This window comes from Cebus imitator, unplaced genomic scaffold (assembly GCF_001604975.1).
Source record: "Cebus imitator isolate Cc_AM_T3 unplaced genomic scaffold, Cebus_imitator-1.0 Scaffold11, whole genome shotgun sequence".
Taxonomy (NCBI): Eukaryota; Metazoa; Chordata; class Mammalia; order Primates; family Cebidae; genus Cebus; species Cebus imitator.
In genome coordinates, this window is record NW_016107326.1 from 4,324,326 (window position 1) to 4,346,853 (window position 22,528).

At 41.3% G+C, this 22,528-nt stretch overlaps 1 protein-coding gene across 5 annotated transcripts; it reads right to left on the minus strand.

The window, feature by feature from the left end:
* Window positions 1-376: 376 nt before the first annotated feature.
* On the minus strand, window positions 377-22,488 carry RWDD4 (RWD domain containing 4). 5 transcript variants are annotated; one of them, XM_037746069.1, is made up of 9 exons: window positions 22,408-22,488; window positions 22,194-22,375; window positions 18,525-18,605; window positions 12,626-12,735; window positions 12,409-12,556; window positions 10,877-10,994; window positions 7,621-7,670; window positions 2,662-2,739; window positions 377-2,203 (listed from the first exon to the last, which is right to left on the minus strand). In XM_037746069.1, the coding sequence occupies exons 2-9, from the start codon at window positions 22,215-22,217 to the stop codon at window positions 2,198-2,200; spliced, it is 615 nt and encodes a 204-aa protein (XP_037601997.1). In that variant the 5' UTR covers window positions 22,218-22,375; window positions 22,408-22,488; the 3' UTR covers window positions 377-2,197. The 5 variants fall into 5 exon arrangements, with proteins under 5 accessions (XP_037601997.1, XP_017404997.1, XP_017405016.1 ...); XM_017549508.2 differs by having other exon boundaries at window positions 22,194-22,477; XM_017549527.2 differs by lacking the exon at window positions 2,662-2,739 and adding an exon at window positions 7,484-7,486 and having other exon boundaries at window positions 377-2,201; window positions 22,194-22,477.
* Window positions 22,489-22,528: the final 40 nt, after the last annotated feature.

The following is a 22,528-nucleotide window of genomic DNA, read 5'->3' on the forward strand; positions in this document are numbered from 1 at the left end:
CCATCCAGAACCACAGTTCAAGACAGAAAATTTCTTTGGGGCTCCCACTGGGGATTGGGCATCAGTTTCATAGATGTTTCAGGGGTATAACTCCCTAACCGGGGCTGATCCTAGCCATCATCTCTTGTCTTCTGGGCCCTTGAAACTGTGAAAACTAAAGCTGTCCTTAACCTCTACGTTCCAACTTCCACTGAATTTTTTAGACTCTGGGCATTTCTTATCTTCTGTGAGCTCATTTGAAAAACATTTTTTAATCCAACATTTTGAATAGTTTCTAGGAGGAGGGTTACATCTTACACCATAAGGCTATGCAGATTTATAAAATCAACAATTCTCTCTGAAGTGATTTGAAATAAAACGTGCAGAAAAATCACCATGTATAATTCAGACTTTATTGCTTACGAATTGTGATGCTCCACAAAATTTAAGTAGACAGACATTGAGAAAATATACTGGGCGTGTTAAACGGATGACGGCAATATTGATGAGACTGTTCAAGTGTTTCACATAAGGAAATAAGAGGCACCACCGTCACCACCACCCCTAGAAATTTGTACATTTCATATAAAAAGAGTAAAAATAGTTCATTGGCATGTAACTAGCATCATTCTCTGTAATCTATGAGCCATAATAAGCCTGAACAATTTCAGAATCCTCAGAGCAAAACCAAGTATTTTATTCCACTAGCAGATGTTTCTTCAAAAACAAAAAAACAAACCAATACAACAGACACTACCCACATACAACCCTGAAACAAAAGTTGGCGAATTCCAGTTGCCCTGAATTTTATCATGTTTTGCTCTATATTAATTCAAGAAATAAAATGTGATTCGGCTTTTGAAAATGAGATTAACTTCTTCGCTGTAATTATACTTACTCTATAATTCAAACTATTTAGCTGAAGTCAGTTAACCAGTAAAAACCACGGATACAACAAACTGCTCTTAACTTCTTTAAACGAGTATTATTCTATAAAAACTCAGACCCAAGCACAGGTGTAACTTGAGAAGCTAACAATCTCCCTACCACATATAACAGTAGTTTTATGTATTCTTAAAGCTGGGCACATATACAAAATCACTGTACAACACACACAAACATCAGAAACTTTTCTTGGTACAACTAGACCAATAGTTTCCTCTATTTTTTTTTTTTTTTAAATCAAGCACGTATAACAGTTGAGCATTTAAAAGACTCCCACGTATATGATTAAAAAGATGCTCAGGTTGCAAAATACATTTGAGTACTTGAAAAGACACTCCAAAAAGAAAAAAGACTTGAAATGTAGTTTTATGTTGAACCATTTAGGAGACCCCAGTTATCCAACAACTAAAAGCACACAACAGCAGATAAATAGGATTTTATTAAAATCAATGTCTCCAACAATACAAAAATTAAATATTAAGGCATCTTTTACTCCCATCCTGGTATATGCAAAAGAGAATGTTTTAAGTGAGAGCCAGCATTTCTTATTACAATGCTTTCTAGTGTATTTGGCAGATTTGTTTTCATATTCTCCTATTCCACATATCATTCAAAGCACTCATGATCAAACATCTTGATCCAAATCAAAAGTGTAAATAGATATTAATTTATTCAAGGGAAGCAGTTCACCTTTCAAAAATTAAAAGAAACTGCAAAGAATATCATGAATAAAGTTCAAATACCAGCATTTGAATTTCTCTGAAGCAATTTATGGTTCAGTAATTAAGCAAAAGAAGAAATGAAGACTTTATGTAAGATGAGAAGACTATTAATATGGATTGCACTATGGAGTAATTATTCATTTAGTACTCTGCTCCACTGGGGTGATGGTTTGAAAAAGGCTTCATACTCCTTTAAGAAAATATCACATCCACCAGGATAAGAGCATATAAATTAACACTGATTCTTATTACCCATGCCTGTCCATTTACAAAGCTCAAGAGGCTTCATAAAGTACACTAAACAGTAACATTTTCACCTTTTATTAAGGCAAGTTTGTGAAAATAATTTAATATAACCAGATCTCTTCATGAACTTTCAACTTACAACATTTTTAATGTAAGAAACATACAAAAATTTGTGTTTTATAAAAAGCCACCTCAATACCAGAAAATAGCAATGGAAGATTTTGAACCCAGTTTACTTTTTAAAGAATGCTCTTTCTTCGTCTCAAATTCCAAGTGCTACTCATCATCCTTAGAGCCAGTTTTGCTTAACTATAAAAAAAAAAACAAAAAACAGAAAATAGTCAACAAGTTTAAGCAGTATTTTCTGAGTTCATTATTTCCATGGAGTATCAAAATTAAATAAACTATAGGCAACAAGTTACAAGTAACTTAAATCACCTATAGCTTTTATCACACTTTTCAACTTCTAGCTCAGCTAATTCAAGCAGTTTTCAAAACACAACCTTGACAAAAATCTAAACTCAACAGAACAAGGGTGGCAGGTGTGTGGGTGAGTGGGACTCTTGAAGCTTCTTAGGAAATAAACTGGAAACAAGAATATACAAACAGAAGGTACCATTTATAAAACGAATGACATTCTTCTAGTTCTTGTTTTCTATCATACATTCTTTTAACATTTTTAAAAAAATAATTTTAAATTGTGGTCAAATAAAAATAATAAGTAATATAAGATTTACCATCTTAACCAGACAACACATTCTTATAGTTTTGAAAACATGATAAGAGTCTTATTTTTGTGTTGCAATTTTTTTCTGAGAAAAATCTTTGGTAGGGGTTGGCAAATTTGGGGTAAGAGGGGCAGATAAAATAGCAAGGCGATTCTGATTAGACTAGTGCCCCATGAGAAAGATTACTGTACCCAACAACTCCAGGGACTCCAGAGAGTGTGGGAAGCCATGAAAAGCAGAAGCTACTAAAGGTGCTGGTTCTCAAATATTTTGGCCCAAGGACCTCTTCACACTCTTAAAAATTTTAAACTTTTTGTAGAGAGGGATTCGCACCAAGTTTCCCAGCTGGCCTTGAACTCCTGGGCTCAAGCAATCCTCCCGCTTAAGCCTCCCAAAGTGCTGGGATTACAGGTGTGAGCCACCATGTCCCACCAAATCTCTTTATTATCTATTTCAGTGGAAGATGGCTGGCTTCTCACAAATATGCTTCAACAGTAAATCAGGTATAATGGAAGACAGCTAACAGCAGCACAGCAGAAGTACTAAGAACACAGTAGAAGTACTTACAACGATCTGGGTTAATACACACATCCTCAACCTATTAACTGAGAAAATTCTGGCAAACACAAGAATATACAAGCACACATTCTCTTAGTGCTTTAAGAGTATTAGTGATGGCATCATCAAATGTCATGCATCCTCTGGAAACACCAGAAAAGATTCATAAGAAAATGGGTTAAGGCTGGGAATGGTGGCTTGAGCTGGTAATCCCAGCATTTTGGGAGGCTGAGGCAGGTGGATCACTTGAGGTCAGGAGTTTGAGACCAGCCTGGCCAACATGGTGAAACACTGTCTCTACTCAAAATGCAAAAATTAGCTGGGTGTGGTGGCGGGCGCCTGTAATCCCAGCTACTTGGGAGGTTGAGGCAGGAGAATTGCTTGAACCTGGGAGGCGGAGGTTGCAGTCAGCCAAGATTGGACCATTGCACTCCAGCCTGGGCAACAGAGTGAGACTGTGTCTCAAAAAAAAAAAAAAAAAGGGTTAAAAGGGCACACATCATGTTAGCATTATTATGTAAATAGTTTTGATCTTGCATACTCCCTAAGAGAGTCTCAGGGACCTCCCAGGGGTCCAAAGCCCACAGTTGGAAACCACTAGCTTAGCATAATAGATTCAGAGACCAAATTATGTCTAGGTAGTAACCTCCTTAAAAAATATCTTCTTTCAGGCTGGGCACGGTGGCTCATGCCTGTAATCCCAGCAGTTTAGGAGGTCAAGGCAGGTGGATTAACTGAGGTCAGGAGTTCAAGACCAGCCTGGCCAACATGGTGAAACCCCATCTCCACTAAAAAATACAAAAAGTAGCAGGTGTGGTGGCAAGCACCTGTAATTCCAGCTGCTTGGGAGGCTGAGGCAAGAGAATCATTTGAACATGGGAGGCAGAGGTTGCGGTGAGCTGAGATCGCTCGCGCCCCTGCATTCCAGCCTGGGCAACAAGAGGAAAATTCTGTCTCAAAAAAAAAAAAAAAAAAAAAAGAACTCTTTCACCTCCCAAGATTACTGGATAATTTGAATTTTACTCTTTGTTACAAATTGTAATTCCATTTATATTAACAAGGACTGAAAAATAAAAGCTTCTGGAGCTAGGGAAGGAGGAGCACTATCAACATCTTTAGAACAGATTCTTTTTCTTCTCACTTTCAGCTTAGAGCTGCACTGAGAGAGGCAACATTTTGACTAAGAAAATTGTTCATTCTGGCCAGGCATGGAGGCTCACAACTGTAATCCCAACACTTCAGGAGGCCGAGGTGGGCGGATCACCTGAAGTCGGGAGTTCAAGACCAGCCTGATCAACATGGAGAAACCCTGTCTCTACTTAAAATACAAAATTAGCTGGGCATGGTGGCGCATGCCTGTAATCCCAGCTACTCTAGAGGCTACGGCAGGAGAATCGCCTGAACCCAGGAAGCAGAGGTTGCAGTGAGCCAAGATGGCACCATTGCACTCCAGCCTGGGCAACAAGACTAAAACTCCATCTCCAAAAAAAAAAAAAAAAAGCAAATTGTTCATTCTGGAGCATAGCACACTTGGAGGAAAGAATGGATTTAGCTGGTTAGGCTATATATTAGTACACGTAGGACAACATGAAGTATCCATCAAGCATCGGTGGAGAAGGGCCTGGGAAAATGAGAGAATGCCAGAGAGGCTTCACTCATACAAGCATCTTATATAGGGGAGGAAGAAATAGTGTGTTTCTTCCAATTGTCCCTTAAGGCCCCATTCCCAGGAAATGTTTTTGTACCAGTTACTAGAAGCACAAAGATTATTTTGAAGCTTCAATAGAAAATGCATTCCATGGACCAAACAGCTGGCTTTAAAATAAAGTTTAAGAAAATGGCCAGGGCTGGACATGGTGGCTATCACCTGTAATACAAATAATTTGAGAGTCAGAGGCAGGGGCATCACTTGAGGCCAGGAGTTTGAGACCAGCCTGGTCTACATGGTGAAACCCTATCTCTATTAAAAATACAAAAATTAGCCTGGTGTGGTGGCATGAGCCTATAGTCCCAGCTACTTGGGAGGCTGAGGCACAAGAACTGCTTGAACTCAGGAGGGGAAGGTACAGTGAGCTGAGATCATGTCACTGCACTCCAGCCTGGGTGACAGAGCAAGATTTGGTTTCAAAACAAAAAAAGAAAATAGCTATGAGCAGTGGCTCATGCCTGTAATCCCAGCACTTTGGGAGGCCACGGTGGAAGGATCACTTGAGCCCAGGAGTATGGGACCAGCAGTGTGGGCAACAAAGGGAGACCCTGTCTCTAGCAAAAATTAACAAAATAGGCCGAGTACAGTGGCTCACACCTATAATCCCAGCACTTTGGGAGGCCGAGGTGGGCAGATCACTTGAGGTCAGGAGTTTGAGACCAGCCTGGCCAGTATGGTGAAACCCCGTTTCTCCTAAAATACAAAAACATTAGCCAGATGTGGTGGCACATGCCTGTAATCCCAGCTACTCGGGAGGCTGAGGCAGGAGAATTCCTTGAACTCAAGGTGGAGGCTGCAGTGAGCTGAGATTGCACCACTGCGCTCCAGCCTGAGCAACAAAGTGAGACTGCGTCTCAAAAACAAACAAGCAAAAACTTAGAGGGGTGTGGTGGTACATGCCTGCGGCCCCTGCTGCATGGGAGGCTGAGGTGAGAGGATCGCATTTCCGGGAAGGTCACAGCTGCAGTGAGCCACGTCCACGCCACTGCACTCTAGCTTGGGCGACAGAGCCAGACCTTGTCTTCAAAAACAACAACAACAACAATAACAACAGAAAACCCAAAACAAAAAGCAAAAAGGTTTAAGAATCCACTGCTTGGACGTTCCCTGTGTCTGCGGGTCCTCACTAAAACCCTAATCTTTAACTACCCTTGCATCACATTAAATGCTTCTCACAGGAGGTGTGGCATGAACTGGAATGCAAAATTTATTTCATTAAGTCCTACAAAAAGAATTCATTTACTGTGTTAAATAGTAGTTTAACGTATTTGAAACTACAGCTAATATAAGAACAATTTGAGACATGTAGGCAGAAAAATTCAAAATGAAAGCAACAATTTTAAACGAAAACAGAAAATTGTTCTTGGTATGATGAACAACTACATTTAAGATCTGTCCTTAACAAAACCCACAAAAACTGGGGCCAGGTGTGGTGGCTGATGCCTGTAATCCCAGCACTTTGTGAGGCTGAGGTGGGAGAATCACCTGAGCCCAGGAGGTCGAGACAGGCCTGGCCAACATATCTGTCTCTACATATAATAAGAAAATTAGTCGGGCATGGTGGCGCATGCCTTTGATCCCAGCTAGTCAGGAGGCTGAGGATCACCTAAGCCTGGGAGGTCGAGGCTGCAGTGAGCCGCTGTGATCATGCCACCAGCTAGCCTGGGTGACAGGGCAAGATCCTGTCTCAAAAACAAAAAACAAAAAAGTAATTTCTAATAAATTAAAACACTCTTTTCCATGTCTGGTTTTCTTCAGTTTCCATATATTGTTGATAACTTAGAGTCTTATTTAAGCATCTGCATTCTTCATTTTTTTTTTTCTTCTTTCCCATCAGGTAAAGAACCAGTTTTTATTTTTTTAGGTGGAGGCTCATTCTGTCACCCAGGCTGGAGTGCAGTGGCACGATCTTGGCTCACTGCAACCTCTGCCTCCTGGGTTCAGGCGATTCTCATGCCTTAGCCTCCTGAGTAGCTGGGACTACAGGCTCATGCCACCACGCCCAGCTGATTTTTGTATTTTTAGTAGAGTCAGGGTTTCACCATGTTGGCCAGGCTGGTCTTGAACTTGTGATCTCAGGTGATCCAACCACCTTGGCCTCCCAAAGTGCTGGGATTACAGGCATGAGCCACCACGCCCTATGCATCTGCATTCTTTTTTTTTTTTTTTTTATTTTGACAGAGTCTCGCTCTTTCGCCAGGCTGGAGTGCAGTGGCACGATCTTGGCTCACTGCAACCTCTGTCTCCCGGATTCAAGCTATTCCCCTGCCTCGGCATCCTGAGTAGCTTGGGACTACAGGCGCACACCACCACACCTGGCTAATTTTTTGTATTTTAGTAGAGACAGGGTTTCACCATGGCCAGGATGGTCTCGATATCCTGGCCTCATGATGCGCCCGCCTCGGCCTCCCAAAGTGCTGGGATTACAGCAGTGAGCCACCGCGCCCGGCCGCATCTGCATTCTTAAGATGTACTTACAGAGTCATACTATATTGTAGTTATAACTTACTTCTGTAAATTTTTCATTTTAAAAAAAGAATATCTAAAATTGAGAGTAGGGAAGAGAAGAATGTGAGAGGTTTTTCAACAATACTTACATGCTGAATGTGAAAAAGGAAACAGACATCCCAGTAAATTCCAAAGGTTGTGAAGAGGGAAACAAAACATAGGAATTTCATTATTTGCTGGTAACAATTATAACAAGCTTAAAGACTAGAATATAAATGTTATATACCTTCACAACATCAACCCAGTTCCAGCCTCGAGGAAGTTCTCCTTTGTGATCTAGAAGATTAAAAAATAGTAACTTTATTTCTAAGACCAACCAGCTAGTTTTAAATTAATATTCTATAATATTCTAAATAAGATTTTTACACTATCATACACAACAAATAGATCAAAAATTTAAATACATATTACTAAGTTGGAAAAACAGTTTATCATTATGAATCAATACTGTTCTCCGGGAATACTGGCAAAATATTTTAGGTATATTCCTTTTTTACATTTACGATATTGCTATCCAAGACAAAATCTGAAAGCAAGGAAGAAAATACGGAGATGGGTTGGCAATGCCAGAAGAGCAGTTAATCCATTTATTAGTTTCATGCATTTGCATGAAGCTTCTGCTTTATCTAAGGTCATTGCTTATTCAAGAAAGAACTTGCACTGTTCTGTTTAATAAATTAGCATTTCACATCCAGAAGCCAGGCTCAAGACAGGAAGACCAACAAGCATATGTCTGGCTTGGCTTCAAGACTAAGAGGAAGGCTGGCTAACTTATGTATTAGTTGCTATGCTCTGATAAAATATTCATTATTTAATCTAACATTCTTTAAAAAGGGCTTTAATCTGTTGGGATTGCTTGGAAATTAGCTTATAATAGTTTACAAAGTGCTTTTATTCTTTCAACAGAATATTCAAAGAATAGCTTACCAAATACTATCTACAAATTCTTCAATTTAAAAATGGCCTGATTTCCTTTATGCTTAATGTATGCCATAGATGTCTCAACTTTATGAAACCTTCAAAACTTGAAACACTCAAAACAAGTACATTATATGAATTTTCCAGCTAGGGAAAAAGAAATTAACCCACGATACTTATATGAGAGAAGCAATATTACTGGAGCTCAATTTTAGATGATACTGGTTCTTTTCTCCTTCATGCCAAGAAGAATCATATCCCACTGGTTACCGGTTAAAAGGAGCACATCATCATATGCCATGGCTGTCCCATTAAAGTTTTATTTAGAAAGAAAGCTCCAAGTCACAAACTCCTATACTGTCATTATAGGAAGGTAATGGCTTTAGGGGAACATCATCAAACAGATAAAGGTAGGGAGATAGTAATGAAATGGAAATGAGTGATCGTAGGTCATCGTGCATGAAAGCAATAGTACCTAACTGATAGAGATGCTACAACGTTCAAAGAGAGAGAAACCAAATTCTAGACAACAGAAAGTAATGGCTAACAATTTACTGCTTCGGTTGTTTTTATCCTTTAATGGTGCTCTGACATTAGGTATAATGAATTCCTAGATTTTTTTTTTTTTCATAAACCATTACCATTTGAAAAATGTATTTTGGGGACAAACACAGAGCTGCTATTTGCCACAGACAGACATTAAACAAAACACAAACCAAAAAAACTGCCATTCCATTACAAAAGAAAGGGCATTTAAAAGGCCCTCACCAAAATAAAAGAGTTGGTTCTTCTCAGTAAAGAGACACTTTTTTGAAACGCTTTTTTTTTTTTTTTGAGACGGAGTTTCACTCATGTTACCCAGGCTGGAGTGCAATGGCGCAATCTCGGCGCACCGCAACCTCCGCCTCCTAGGTTCAGGCAATTCTCCTGCCTCAGCCTCCTGAGTAGCTGGGATTACAGGCACGCACCACCATGCCCAGCTAATTTTTTGTATTTTTAGTAGAGATGGGGTTTCACCATGTTGACCAGGATGGTCTCGATCTCTTGACCTCATGATCCACCCGCCTTGGCCTCCCAAAATGCTGGGATTACAGGCTTGAGCCACCGCGCCCGGCCAAGAGACACTTTTTAACCTTATACTAGTAGCACACATAGATACGTAAGTACAAATGCGCAAGTGCACAAGTGACAATGTCCTCATTTCCCCTAACTGTGAAAAAGTTTACAGACTATTATCAATTTGCAAGTTTCAGGTTAAATAATGAAAAGTAATCAGATATCATTGTTGACATGAGCTGGAGTTTATAATCTCTAAAGGACTTTTGTTTCTTATTTAGGACACAAAACAAGAGAATTCTATTCTTTTTTTTGATACACAGTCTCCCTGTGCCACCAGGCTGGAGAGCAGTGCAGTGGCGCGATCTCAGCTCACTGCAACTTGTGCCTCCTGGGATCAAGCAATTCTCCGCCTCAGCCTCCCGAGTAGCTGGGATTACAGGCGTCCATCACTATGCCCAGCTAATTTTTTGTATTTTTAGTAGACATGGGGTTTCATCATGTTGGCCAGGCTGGTCTCGAACTCCTGACCTTGTGATTCACCCACCTTGGCCTCCTAAAGTGCTGGGATTACAGGCATGTTACCGCGCCCAGCCGAGAATTCTATTCTTAAATCTCATTGTTGTATAAATAAGTTAACCATAGGCAAAAATGTTAAATTACTTATCACACTAAGATCTAATAGTATACCAGTATTCATTTCAAATGAAAGCTATATTTCAAAAAATTTTTTAGTAACACACACCTCCCAAAGAGGTAAACAAATAAAATCCCAATCATGTCGGAGCTCCAGGTAAAACACGTTTTTGTAGGCTATTTGAATGTTCCTCAATCTCTAAACTCATTTATAGTTACTTGGCCCCTCAGTTACTTTCTTTTCAAATGGTGATCTCCTGTGATGAAGTCGTAGTAAGTATTTTCTTATTTTTTTGAGACAGAGTTTTGCTGTTGTTGCCTAGGCTAAAGTGCAGTGGCATGATTTCGGCTTGCTACAAATGCTGCCTCCTGGGTTCAAGCGATTCTCCTGTCTCAGCCTCAGTCTTAGTATGTTGAAAATATACACGTGACCCAAAAGATCTCTGACCCAAATGTTTCAAGAATAAAAAGTACAGAATTAATCTAAATATATTCACCATATCACACTAAAAAGCATCCATTTATCTGAGTTATAAAAGAAAAAAAAAAGGTCAGGTGTGGTGGCTCACGCCTATAATCCCAACACTTTGGGAGGCCGAGGTAGGCAGATCACCTGAGATCGGGAGTTCGAGACCTGCCTGGCCAACATGGTGAAACCCCATATCTACTAGAAATATAAAAATTAGCCAGGTGTAATTGCATGCATCTGTAATCCCAGCTACTTGGGAGGTTAAGGCAGGAGAATCTCTTGAACCTGGGAGGTGGAAGCTGCAGTTAGCTATCATGCCACTGCACCCCAGCCTGGGCAATAGAGCGAGACTCTGTCTAAAAAAAAGAAAAAATAGAAAAAAGAAAGAAAAAAACACACAAACCTGTTTTATCTGCCAGCTTACGCTTCTGGGCTTTTGAAAGTTGTTCTTTCTTGTCTTTTTTCTTACTTGATGGGGCTGTATTAGGAGTTTCAATTGAGATGATATTGCTTATCGTTGTCTAAAAAAAAGAAATAATTCTCAGCCTCATGCCTTACAACCTGTTACAGGAAATACAGCTACATCCTGAAATGGGTTGATAATTTATACACTTACGAATAAAAGAATCCTATATTATTATGATTCATTTTTCAAATCAACTGCCCTGAACACATTATTGGTTTCACTCTTTTAAAAGTGCACATCAAAGGACATAATATTAGTTCAATTGTTATAACCAAAATCCTGGGAAGGAAGATCTGATTATCAGCGTTATGTTGAAGATCTGAGGTTCCAAGGTAGTTTTACAATTCAGTTAACTCGCTATTATTTGGAAATTTAATTAAAATCTTTCTTTTCTTTACAGAGGTGTTTTTCAGTGTGAATGTTTGGCAATTTACACATGTCTTCAGAAAAATCACATGTACCTCCCTAGAACATCCTGGTTCCCGGAAGAAAAATTTTAAGACATTTGGGTTAATGCAGTCAGGGTATATGACAACTAAAATTTAAAATGCTTTCTAGGTCTGAGCATTGCTGCAAATGTTTTCCACATACCACACATCTGATCCTCACCATGATCTTAGGAGGTAGAGGCTATATAAGCCATTTTACAGATGAAGAACTGAGTATGGAGAGATTGAGGAACTTGCTCAGAGTCACAGAGTTGGTAAGTGGTGCAGTGATGTGACCAGGCGGTCCGGCCCAGAGTCCATGATCTTAGCTACCACCCTCTACTGCTCCTCCAGTTGCCTCTCAGGGTTCTGTGTCCTGCTGGGAATGTGAAAGCCAAAACCACTCTAACTGAAGACAAGCCTTGCTGCCAAACGCTTCCCATTTGGTTCACAAGACAAAACTAAATTAATGAACCAATGAAGGTCTTTCAGTGCATGACGTGGTACAAAGGGGTCTCGTACACAGATGCTTAAGGTCAGGAAAGAAATATTTCCTAAAACCATTCAGGAAATAACAGTACAACATTTTTTCTATTCAATAAAGCCTCCCTCCACATGCTGCAACATCTGCAAACTGAACTGTGGCAAGTCTATTTACAACAAGACAAGCCTCATGGAGAAAGCAATTCCCTACTACTTTAGCATTGCATCCCTAAGATCCCTTAGCTGTCTCAGCTTTATGAAGAGATGAGGCAAATATTAAAAATACTAGGTTCTATGATATCTCAGTTTTGGTAGGCATGAGACGTATTCTAGTCTTTGATAAAGGGTAAAAATCTAGAGACTATAATATCATTTTCTAGGTTAAATAGAAGAAATGTGAAATTCGTTGTTCTTATTTAACTCAGGTGTAACTCTCATTTTAACAAAAGCCTTCTTACAATTTTGAATATATATTAACTAGTACAAATGAATTACTACAGAGCAAAACCAAAACAACAAAAGAATCCGGCAAAAAAAAAAAAAAAATCACATACTCACTGTGGAATTGATGGGATTGTGGTTCTCCATGAATTGGTCTTTATTGTCTTTGGCATATTCAAACAACGTATAGGTCATAGCGGTTCCCAGGTTAGCTGCTACTGCTTCCTGTAGTTTGGCTAATATACTCTGCTTTACAGCTGATGATCTACAGTGCACAACAAAAATACCTTGCTGAGAGGGAAATGAGAAGCAGTAAAAACAAAACACTACTCACATGTTGTTGTTAAAAAAAGCGTTCATAGATATAATTGGAGGTGTTTGGGGATATGTTTCTGTCCAGGAAATCTCTATTAAGAAGGCTTTGGGATCACCATTTTCACCTATCTGAAGAGAAGGGGAAATCTTAGGCTTGTAAAAAGTGATAAAAAGACAGAAAACCAAATTATAATCTTCAGAAGGGTAAGTTCTTTCCAATATTCATGCTCAGATCAGAAATGTAACATTTTGAAAAGTCTAGGGGTACAGGCTAGGACTGAGCAGGAATGAAGGGAGTCTCAGGACAGTCTGACTTTAATTTAGTCCTATTATGTCTTAATAGGTTCAGTATGCCCACATCTTGTCCCTAACCAGCCTACCAGCTTTTCTAGTACCACGCCTACATCTTAGGTATTTTTTAGTGTTTTCACCAGTTTTCTGAGGATTAAAATAAAACATCAACTTGCTCATGGGATATAGAAAGAGAACAGACAAAAATAATTCACAAACTCGACATACCTCATCTTTGTCTTAAGTTACACGACTGCTAAATCCCAAGAGGCACAACCCCAAGAGATCAGAAAATGAAATATAAAACTGAGAAGGAAGGCAAAGGCAAAGGCTAAGGGAAAGGAATGCCTTCAGATGAATAACAATTTCTGAATAAAGACATCTTTTCTTTTTTGTTCTGCCAACTTTTTATTTATTTATTTATTTATTTAGAGACGGAGTTTCACTCTTGTTACCCAGGCTGGAGTGCAATGGCGCAATCTCGGCTCGGCGCAATCTCGGCTCACCGCAACCTCCGCCTCCTGAGTTCAGGCAATTCTCCTGCCTCAGCCTCCTGGGTAGCTGGGATTATAGGCATGTGCCACCATGCCCAGCTGATTTTTTGTATTTTTAGTAGAGACGGGGTTTCACCATGTTGACCAGGATGGTCTCGATCTCTTGACCTCGTGATCCACCCGCCTCGGCCTTCCAAAGTACTGGGATTACAGGCGTGAGCCACCGCGCCCGGCCTCCAACTTTTTATTTAAATAATTTTAATCGTAAAGAAAAACTGAAACAGTATAATGAACACTCACTGACATTCATCTTATTCACCAAACACTTCCTGCAGCATTTACTTTATCTTACCCCCTTTCCGCACAGAATCAACCTCCACTCTCCCAACAGGGTTTTTCCCCTTTGGTTTTTGCTGAAACACTTAAAAGTAATGAACTTTCCTCAATGTTTCAGTTAAGAATCTTAAGAAAAGGATAGTCTTCATAACCACAAGATCATTATCACACCCAAGAAATTCAACATTGGTACAAAAATACTACCTAATAGATAAACCATATTAAAAACTACCCTATCATATCTAAAGTATCCTTTAAAAGACTTGACCCCAACCCACAAATCCATAATCCATTGAGGGGTCATGGATGGCACTGGGTTGTTATGCCTCTTTATTCTGCTTTAATTTAGAACAGTCCCCAGCCCTCTCCCCTGCATTTTTTTTTTTTAGACAGGGTCTCACTCTATCGCCCAGGCTAGGGTGCAGTGGCACAATCACGGCTCACTGCAACCTGGACCTACTGGGCTTAAGAAATCCTTCCACCTTGGGCTGGGTGCAGTGGCTCATGCCTGTAATCCCAGCACTTTAGGAGGCCAAGGTGGGTGGATCACTTAAGGTCAGAAGTTCAAGACCAGCTTGGCCAACATGGTGAAACTCCGTCTCTACTAAAAAATACAAAAATTAGCTGGGTGTTGTGGTACGCACCTAGGAAGGCTGAGGCAGGAGAATCACTTGAACCCAGGAGGCAGAGGTTGCAGTGAGTTGAGATCGTGCCACCACACTCCAGCCTGGGTGACAGAGCAAGACTCTGGCAAAAGTAAAAAAATAAAATAAAAAAAGAAATCCTCCCACCTCAGCCACTACAGTAGCTGGAACTACAGGTGTGTACCCCATGCCAGGATAATTTCAAAAAATCTTCTGCAGAGACAAGGTCTCCCTATGTTGTCCAGGCTGGTCTCGAACTCCTGAGCTCATGTGATCTTCCTGCCTCAACCTCCCAAAGTGCTGGGATTACAGGCGTGAGCCACTGCCAGCCTTCCCCTGTCTTTTAAGCCACCAAAAAGAATACAGGCTAATTTTCTTATATTATGTCCCCAGATCTGAACTGATTGTTTTCTCTGTTCAGATTCAAATTAAACATTTTTGGTAAGGAAACTACAGAGGTGATGCGGCATCTTCCCATAGTATCACTTAAGGAGGCACACAAGATCTTCCAGAATCATCATTGGTGACACTAAGATTGACCACATGGTTAAGGTGATCTCCAGATCTCTTCCACATAAACATTTTCACTTTGTAATTAACGAATAATCTTGCTGGGTGAGGTGGCTCATGTCTGTAATCCCAGCTCTTTGGGAGGCCAACACTGGTGAATCACTTGAGGCCAGGAATTGGAGACCAGCCTGGGCAACATAGCAAGACCCTGTCTCTATAAAAAAATCATCATCATCTGTGGGGTAACACAACAAAACTGCATGAATATCTTGTTTCTAGACCACCTTTCACCAAAAGGCTAAAACCCTTGAGTGAACAGTGCTTAAATGAATCAATTATCATACTGGTGGTTGCAAAATGGTGATTTTCTAGAATGATTCATGAATCAACATCTCATCCTTGCAAAGGGTTATGCTAATCTCCTCTTTATTATTATTATTTAAAATTTTTATTTATTTTGAGACAGGGTTTTCTCTCTTGTCACCCAGGCTGGAGTGCAGTGGCGTGATCTCGGCTCACTGCAATCTCCACCTCCCGGGTTCAAGTGATTCTCCTGCCTCAGTCTCCCAAGTAGCCGGGATTACAGATGCCCACCACCACACCCAGCTAATTTTCTGTATTTTTGTAGAGACGGGATTTTACCATGTTGGCCAGGCTGGTCTCGACCTCCTGACCTCAGGTGATCCATCCGCCTCGGCCTCCCAAAGTGCTGAAATTACAGGCGTGAGCCACCATACCCAGCCTATATTTTTTGCTTTTTAAGAATAGAGACGGGGTCCCACTATGTTGGTCAGGCTGGTCTTGAACTCCTGAGCTCAAATGATCCTCCTGCCTTGGCCTCTCAAAGTGCTAGGATTACAGGTGTGAGCCACCATGCCCAGCCTTGTCTGTATTATTTTTAATATATATGCTGCTTGTAAAAATACTTATTCTTAAACAACAGCAGTAAGATTTACAAAATTTTCACCCCAAATTATTACCTAATTTACCTTTATTTTCTGACCTCTAATTTTTCACCCCTACCCCTTCACCCTCAACCACACTCTTACAAATATAAGGCCAGGCTCAGAAATAAGACCAAATAAATGTAGGGATCCGCTGAAATACCTTGATAAGGATTACTTGCGATAACAGATGTCATAGGCTTTGTTTATGTTTCAAATATAGGTAGTTAAAAAGTGATAAAAGTTACCCACTTAGGCAATCACTGCGTCCTTACTCACGGTGCATTTAGGAATAAATTATCACATGCCTCACCCTGTGCTGGGTACTGAAGATGCAAAGATAGAGGCAAGGCCATTCTTATCTTCAAGACATTTATGTAACTTATAAAACTGCAGTATGAATGACAGTTCAAGGGTAACAGAACAAAGTATGAAGAAATGGCGAATAGTTAATTCTGATTCAAAGTTGGGGCAGAAACAGGAGACGTGGCCCAGATATTACCATGTCCCAGAGGAGGCTTGAGTTAGGCCTTAAAGGAGAAGCGGAGAGATAACAGACATGAGGTGAGGGAAGGATCAAACAATGTGCTCAAAAGCATAGTACCAGATGCAAACACATAGGGGAAAATGTAACAGCCCATTACGTCTAAGGGATGTGAGTGGAGGGGAAAGTTTGGAGAGACAGAAACAAACAGGAGGATTTAGAGTGTCCAGTGAAAAACTTTAGTCCTCACTTAATAGGCAAGAGGAATCCATGGAGAAGCCTTTTTAAACAAGAGAATGGGATGACGACTTAAATGTTTCAGAAAGCCAACTAGCACTGCTGGAGGACTAATGGTGGCATACAAGGGCTAAAGACTGTACTTAACCAGGGAAGTCAACCAGGAGGCTACCAGACCATTCCGTGCAAGAACTGGGGTCAGACTTAGGACACGGGCAGAACTTTACGCCAGACCCTCTGCCTCCTCATCTCATGTCTCATTCTTCTTAAATCCATCCTATGAGTCACGTCAGTGTCCATCTTACAATACATAAAAATGTCCTTGAGCATTCTGCATACCGTGCTCTAAATCATTGCCACTGTGAATAGAGACATTTAGGAAAGTATAGGGAAATTCTCAGCCTCCCATTTGCTAAGGAGAGAGTAGCAACTGGATTCAAATAGAAGGGCCTAGGACTTAGCTCCACTGTTGACTTTGGGCATTTGAGGTCCCCTCGTTATTATATACTTGGAGGTGGTGGAAAGACTGTTAAGCTTGAAAGTGAATTCAGACAAGAAGCTTATTTTCTGTGATGGTTATGCATCAATCATGCATAAGGAACATTTCTCATACAGTTTAGTTTTAACTGTGACAATGTTAATAATAACTGTAAATCTTTTACAAAAAAAACTTTCCCATTCTGTTACTTCTAATTATTTGTGTTTTTTTTTTTTCTTTTTTCCTTTTTTTTTTTGAGAGGGAGTCTTACCCTGTAGCCCAGGCTGGAGTGCAGTGGCGCCATCTCGGCTCACTGCAATCTCCGCCCCCAAGTTCAAATGATTCTCCTGCCTCAGCCTCCCACGTAGCTGGGATTACAGGTGTGTACCACATGCCTGGCTCATTTTTGTATTTTTAATAGAGACAGGGTTTCACCATGGTAGCCAGGCCGGTCATGAACTCCCGACCTCAGGTGATCTGCCCGCCTCAGCCTCTCAAAGTTCTGAGATTATAGGTGTGGGCCACCGTGCCCGGGCTACTTATGATCATTTGAATAAAAGGTTTATATGACTTATTTACAAAATAAAATACGGTTACTATTTTATGTTAAAGATAGGATTACATAATTTTTAAGGTTTTTTTCCATTTCTAATGTCTTATGATTCTGGTACAATAAAAACAAGTTTATCCTGGTTTTTTTTTTTTTTTTTTTGAGATGGACTCTCGCTCTGATGCTCAGGCTGGAGGGCAGTGGCACAATCTCTGCTCACTGCAACCTGTGTCCCTCAGGCTCAAGCAATTCTCCTGCCTCAGCCTCCCTAGTAGCCAGGACTACAGGCTCGCAACATCACACCCAGCTAATTTTTGTATTTTTAGTAGAAACAGAGTTTTTGTCAGGCTGGTCTTGAACTCTTGACTTTGTGATCCACCCACCTTGGCCTCCCAAAGTGCTGGGATTATAGGTGTGAGCCACCACACCCAGCCCTATCCTGGTTTTTAAAAAGTTTCTGGGCCAGGCGCGGTGGCTCAAGCCTGTAATCCCAGCACTTTGGGAGGCCGAGGTGGGTGGATCATGAGGTCAAGAGATCGAGACCATCCTGGTCAACATGGTGAAACCCCGTCTCTACTAAAAATACAAAAAATTAGCTGGGCATGGTGGCGCGTGCCTGTAATCCCAGCTACTCAGGAGGCTGAGGCAGGAGAATTGCCTGAACCCAGGAGGCGGAGGTTGCGGTGAGCCGAGATTGCGCCATTGCACTCCAGCCTGGGTAACATGAGTGAAACTCCGTCTCAAAAAAAAAAAAAAAAAAAAAAAAGTTTCTGAATTAAGTTTTCAAACATTAAAAATGACTGATGTGAGGGTGATGTTTCCATTTAAACGCTATAGAAAATACTGACATAATAAATTCAAACAAGTTTAAAAAACAAAATAAGCATTTTTAGCCACTTTTAGTCTTTTCTAGCAAAGTTGTAAGTGCTCTTATTCATGCCATGTCTTACCCTATATTGAAAAGAAACTGGACTTAATTCCCGGAAACTTTCATCTCCTTCATAAATAGAGCGTAATGCTTCTAGTTCCATCTGAAATAAAGAATTGAATGAGTTTTGTTTAGTGGTACAAATGAATTAGAAATAGAGGGTCTTTACTTTCTCATTCAAACCTACTCAACTATGTAAAACTTGACTAACTTACACAAGCTTAGATACTTACCGTATACATGCATTCAGCACACATGGCAATATTACTACCAATGATACTTTAAAACTCTATGTCAGGCACTGCTAAGATTATGCAATGTATTATTGGACTGACTTCTCAAATCAACCCTGTCAAGAGGTCCTATTATTTTCTACTTCCTACTAGGGAGGCAAGAAGTCTCAGTTTAAGCCACTCCAGAGCAAGTGCTCTTAGCACTCTGCTAAAGAGGAACCTGGGTGTAAAGAGCATTAAACCTGGAGATGAGAACTATAAAAAACAATACTTTCCTATTATTTACATCCACTCCTTTTATTTGTAATCCTTCCCATAGAGTGATACAAAGGTTTAAGAAACATCTAAAGGCAGGAAAAATAACTTTAAGAAAAAGCTTGACAAGTATCTACCCAAGATGAGATCAAGGACTGTCAGAGAAAACGTAACTAGTAATCCTTGCTTGGGCATTGTTCTTAGAACATTTTGGTATTACGACTGAGAAGTTCATCACTGCGATCACTGATGAGTATCTGAGAAAAGAAGAAAGACTGCACTTGGGTCCACGTTTGAATTTTCAAGAACTCTACAAAGTAAAGACGGTGAAAGTGGGCTTGATCTACGGTCAAAATTTTAGAATAGAAATTATTGGCTGCGCGTGCGTGGTGGCTCACGCCTGTAATCCACTGCGCGTGCGTGGTACCTCTTGCCCGTAATCCCAGCACTTTGAGAGGCTGAGGCAGGCGGATCACCTGAGGCTAGGAATTACAGATCAACCTGGTAAACAGGGTGAGACCCCATCTCTACTAAAAATACAAAAATTAGCCAGGCGTGGTGATGCGCACCTGTAATCCCAGCTAAGCGGGAGGGTGAGGCAGGAGAATCGCTTGAACCCCGGAAGCGGAGGTTGCAGTGAGCCGAGATCGCGCCACTGTACTACAGTCTGGGTTACAGAGCGAGACTCCATCTCAACAACAACAACAGCAGCAAAAAGAAATTACTAGAGAAATAGTGTGTGAGGAACTGGGAGAGTAAGGAATAGTCCCCAAGACCTAGGAAGCATATGGAAAACAAGAAATACCCTTCTTAGAAAGGGAAACTTGATTGGCACAATGAAGAAAGGCATAAAATACAGACTATATTGATTTCAGCAAGGCTCCACAAGTTTCCCTTGCTACCTTTACAGAAAAAAAAATACAGAAATTCAAGCTGGATTCAAGAAATAACGAAGATTAGATTGGAACAAATAACCTTACCCAAAATATAGTATTACTCCTTCTGTCCCTAATCCTTTGCTATATTTTAATTAATGATTTAGACAGGAACAAAAATAGAAGGCAAGTTTATTAAATTTGTGGATGATAATTTGTTGGGATAATGAATAATGCTGATGGCAGAATAAGAATCCAAAAAGTCTTTGAAAAGCAAGCTAATGATGAAATTTAGCAGGGTAAGTAGAATTTGTATTAATACTTAGATATCTAAATATAAAAGTTGAGGACGAAAGACAAGGCCAGGCGTGGTGGCTCACGCCTGTAATTCCAGCACTTTGGGAGGTCAAGGCAGGCGGATCACCTGAGGTTGGGAGTTCACGACCAGCCGAGTTCAAGACTAACCAGACCAATATAGAGAAACCCCATCTCTACTAAAAATACAAAAAATTAGCCAGGTGTGGTGGTGTGCGCCTGTAATCCCAGCTACTTGGGAGGCTGAGGCAGAAGAATTGCTTGAACCTGGGAGGCGGAGGTTGCGGTGAGCTGAGATCGTGCCATGGCACTCCAGCTTGGGCAACAGGAGCGAGACTCTGTCTCAAAAAAAAAAAAGAAGATGAAAGACAAACTGCTTTGTGTAAAGCACTTAAAAGGTTTTAGTTGACAGTAAATTTAACTAGACAAAACAGTATGATGCCACAACTCTGAAACAGGGCATTAAAAAAAATCAAATCTGTCCACAGACACGTGATTCCAGGATAGTGAAGAAATTAAAGAATGGATGTATGAAGAAAAGCTGAAAAGAATCATTTCATCTGAGAAGAGGTCTGAAAAACTTGGCAGGAATCTATCTTCAAAGATCAGAACACCAGTCATCTGAAAAAAGAACGAAATTTTCTTGTTACAGTGGAGATTCCTGGGCTCACCACAGACATTTTGATTCAGTAGGTCTGGGGTGGAGTGCGGGCAGCAGTTTTCTGGCAACCATCTAAATGGTTCTAAGGTAGTGGACTCTGAGAAACATTAGACTGTATGTTCTTTGCTTTGCAGGGAGACAAGGCTATTAATGCACTGACTCAGAAATTCACCTGGCAAGAATATTTTAGAAGAGATTCAGGTATCAACTAGCTAGCTTGTTGGACTTTGGGTCCTTTAAAGGTTAACTTCCAATCCAGAGATTGTATTACATTTATCACATAAAAATGATTAAGTTTCAGGGCCGGGCGCTGTGGCTCATGTCGGTAGTCCCAGCACTTTGGATGGCCGAGGTGGGCAGATCACCTGAGGCCAGGAGTTCGAGACCAGCCTGGCCAACATGGTGGAACCTCGTTTCTATTAAAAATACAAAAAATTAGCCGGGCGTGGTAGCACATGCCTGTAAGTCTGTAATACCAGCTACTCGGGAGGCTGAGGCAGGAGAATTACTTGAACTTTGGAGGTTGGCCAAGACCGCGCCACTGTACTCCAGCTTGGGCAACAAGAGCTAAACTCCATCTCAAAGAAAAAAAAGTGAAGCATTATATTCTAAATTAACAGTGAACTACTACTTTTCTACCACCCAATAAAACTTGGTTGCTAGTCCCTACTCTACCACGTACTCACTGTGTGGCCCTGGGCTACTACTTTACCTTTGTGGACTTCTCCTCATCTACCCACCTATCAAAGTTAGAAGGTTCCCCTACAGATGGTCTGTGGCACCGGCCCAACTCTAATGGTACATGATTCAATGTCAAAATGGCAACTCACAAGGAAATATCTGGGCATGAAACATAAATTCAAGTGGTACATGAATGCTTAAAACAGACAGATGGGTAAAAGATTTCAGCAAACAATATGGACAGAAACCAGAGGCACGACTAGCGTCACTTTCTTCCATCAGAAATGTAACCAACTCAGCTCTCCACTAGCCAAGAGATTAAAAGGTGACCAGACTAAAATTTAAAGGTGATCAGCAAAACTCAGTAAACAGGCACTAAATACATGGGATTCAAGGAGAGCCAAGAGCACTGGGTCGTGCACCAAGGACGCTCATCCCTGTTATTAAGGAAACTGGGGAGACTCCCGGGTTTGCAAAAATGAAAAATGAGGGTGGAACAGAGGCAGAGGCGGACTCCTGCCCATTCACACGCGCTTGGATGAGACGCCAGTGAACTCGGGGCACCCACGCCGGGCCGCTAGTCCGGGCATCAGGTCTCACCAGGGCCCGGGGCTCCGCGCCGCGCCCGCGCCGGGAGAGGGCCCTGAGCCGGGGGTGGGTGGGGAGCTCACCTCCTGGTCCTCGTTGGCACTCATCGCGCCGGTCGCGGGGCGCCTCCTGAGCGGAAGGCGTCCGCAACAACGAAGAGAAAGCGAGGGCAGCGGCCCCGAGGCCCGGCGTCCGCCTCTGGCGCCTCGGCTGCGTCGGCAGCACAGCCTTGGCACTGGCAGACGCCAATCGGGCGCGCCCTGGGCCTCGGCAGCGCCCGGGCGCCGGCGGTGAGCTGTGGGCTCGGAACCCGAGCCGCGGCAGGTGGGGCCTGGGAAGTGCAGCGTCTTCCCGACGCCTGGAGGAGGAGCGCGTAAAATTCCGGGACAGCGATTGGTGCAGAGCGCTGTCACTCAGG

Coding starts and splice junctions, on each gene's coding strand:
- RWDD4 (XM_037746069.1), bottom strand. CDS start 22,217: ATGAGTGCCAACGAGGACCAGGAG. Junction 18,606..22,193: donor GTGCCAACGAGGACCAGGAG/GTGAGCTCCCCA, acceptor TCTTTATTTCAG/ATGGAACTAGAAGCATTACG. Junction 10,995..12,408: donor ACAATCCCATCAATTCCACA/GTGAGTATGTGA, acceptor TCTTTTTTTTAG/ACAACGATAAGCAATATCAT.